The sequence below is a fragment of the Camelina sativa genome, chromosome 3 (assembly GCF_000633955.1).
Source record: "Camelina sativa cultivar DH55 chromosome 3, Cs, whole genome shotgun sequence".
Lineage (NCBI taxonomy): Eukaryota > Viridiplantae > Streptophyta > Magnoliopsida > Brassicales > Brassicaceae > Camelina > Camelina sativa.
This window is the reverse complement of record NC_025687.1, coordinates 14,900,907-14,902,760: the sequence shown is the minus strand read 5'-3', so window position 1 is coordinate 14,902,760 and position 1,854 is coordinate 14,900,907. Positions and strand designations below refer to the sequence as shown.

General features: G+C 41.2%; 1 protein-coding gene across 1 annotated transcript; it reads right to left on the bottom strand.

Annotated features, from left to right (window-relative positions):
- LOC104777129 (peroxidase 7-like) lies at positions 7–1,264 on the bottom strand. The gene is made up of 2 exons (XM_019243770.1): positions 925–1,264; positions 7–774 (listed from the first exon to the last, which is right to left on the bottom strand). Exons 1-2 carry the CDS (start codon positions 1,219–1,221, stop codon positions 10–12), a joined length of 1,062 nt encoding a protein of 353 aa, XP_019099315.1. The 5' UTR covers positions 1,222–1,264; the 3' UTR covers positions 7–9.

The following is a 1,854-nucleotide window of genomic DNA, read 5'->3' as shown; positions in this document are numbered from 1 at the left end:
TAATTATAATTAGTAAGCAGCTCCTGAGTTAGATTTGCTGCAAACCTTCCTGATCTCTCCGGTACGGTCTTCACCAGTGAGAACACCAACGTTGACCAGCTTGGCCATAGAGACAGCAAACTGCTGTCTGAACATCTGAGGAGGCTGCTCTGCGAAAGCTTTTACAAGTGGAGCGGTCCTTGGGTCCTTAACAAGCTCCTGATCAGTCGTCAAGACTCCCATATTCTTCTGAAGATTAATGTAATACTGATTATCGAACACTGCCGGAGTTATGGCGTCGAGAGAAACGGTCTCAGTCGCCCAGCGACACTTGCGTCTCAAGTAATCTGCGTATTTAGGTTCGATCGACGGATCAGTACCACTGGTACCGTTGTAGTTGTAAAGCCGCGACTGGATGGTGCCACAGTAGGCTTGTCCGATGGTATGGGCCCCGGAGAGGACAACTAGGTCGAGGATGTTGAGACCGTAAGACTGAAACGTCTCGAGAAGGGCGGTGACATCACGGCGGCCTGAAGGGACTTTCTCCACGTCTCTAGCGTAAGAGGCTTTGGAGTCACGACGACCGTAGGCGTTGGGCCAGTAAGGACCACCGAGTTGGACGGTCGCGGCACGGCTAGCTGCGGTTAGGATGTCAGCGCATGAGGCTAAGCCGGGGCAAGATTTCTCGAGCTCTGACTTGATATCGTCGATCAGCTCGAAGCCTCTTAGGTTTTTGCTCGCCGGAGATCTTCTCTCTGTTCCTTCGTAGTCTAAAAGAACCGACGCATCACATCCCTGAAAGTTGTTAATTCATTAGATATGCGAAAAAACACTATGGTGGGTTTGTCCATAGACTTTTATCTAATAGTATATGCATATAAATATTAGGCAACTGAACGATTGATGATGAATTTATATTTAAGAAAGAAGATATAGTTGCAATACCGTGACACCACAATCGTGGAAGATAAGGCGGAGGAGGGCGGGACCAAGAGAAGCGTCACTCTTAGTCCATTCCCTCACTTTGTTATCAACGATTTTCTCAAAATTTGGACAAATCTTATCATAGTAATTCAACGATAATTGATTGTCCAATGGAAACCATGACTGTGTGTCATCATCACCACCATCATCATCACCTCCGTATCCTCCCGTTCCCGGTAAGTCTTTCCGGCCAGCTGATACAGGCCAAGCCACAAGGACCACGAGTAGGACGACGGCTGAGACCACGGCCAACTTCATTACCTTGCTTTCTTGATAATATGTTTTTCGGAATTTGATGGATTTGTTTGATGAGAATTGTTTTGTGTGAGTAATTTATATATTGGGTTGGGAAATGAATGTGATGCTTTTACGTGGGAGGCACAACTAAAAGATTTGAATATTCAAGTGACTTGCCTGCATGTCGTTTATGAAATGTTTATAATATATGATTTATGAATTTCTTTTTCCCTTAGAGAAAACAAAAAAAGAAATGGAGATAATGATCTTTGGATTATTAATATCCGGGTTTTGACTTATTTGAATTATATTAATTTTTTTTTATCTGCCAACTTCTATTGGGTTAATTTCTTTGCTCTTTGGTCGGTATAATAACATTATTTTCGTCTATATCTCACTCGTGTACATGAGTAAGTCGGTATTAAAGCAAAACGTGAGATTTCGAAATTAAAAGTTTCTTGCATAACAACCACACGGTCCAGACAGCACTACAAAAAAAAAAAACAGGTACGTTGTATCATTTATTTTGTATCATAAAATTAAATGAAGTAATTTTAAATTACTTATTTTCAAGTGAAACAAACAAATACGATTAGCATCAATTCTAACAGGTATTTTTATATCATTTAGATAATTGATGTATTTATTTATTTT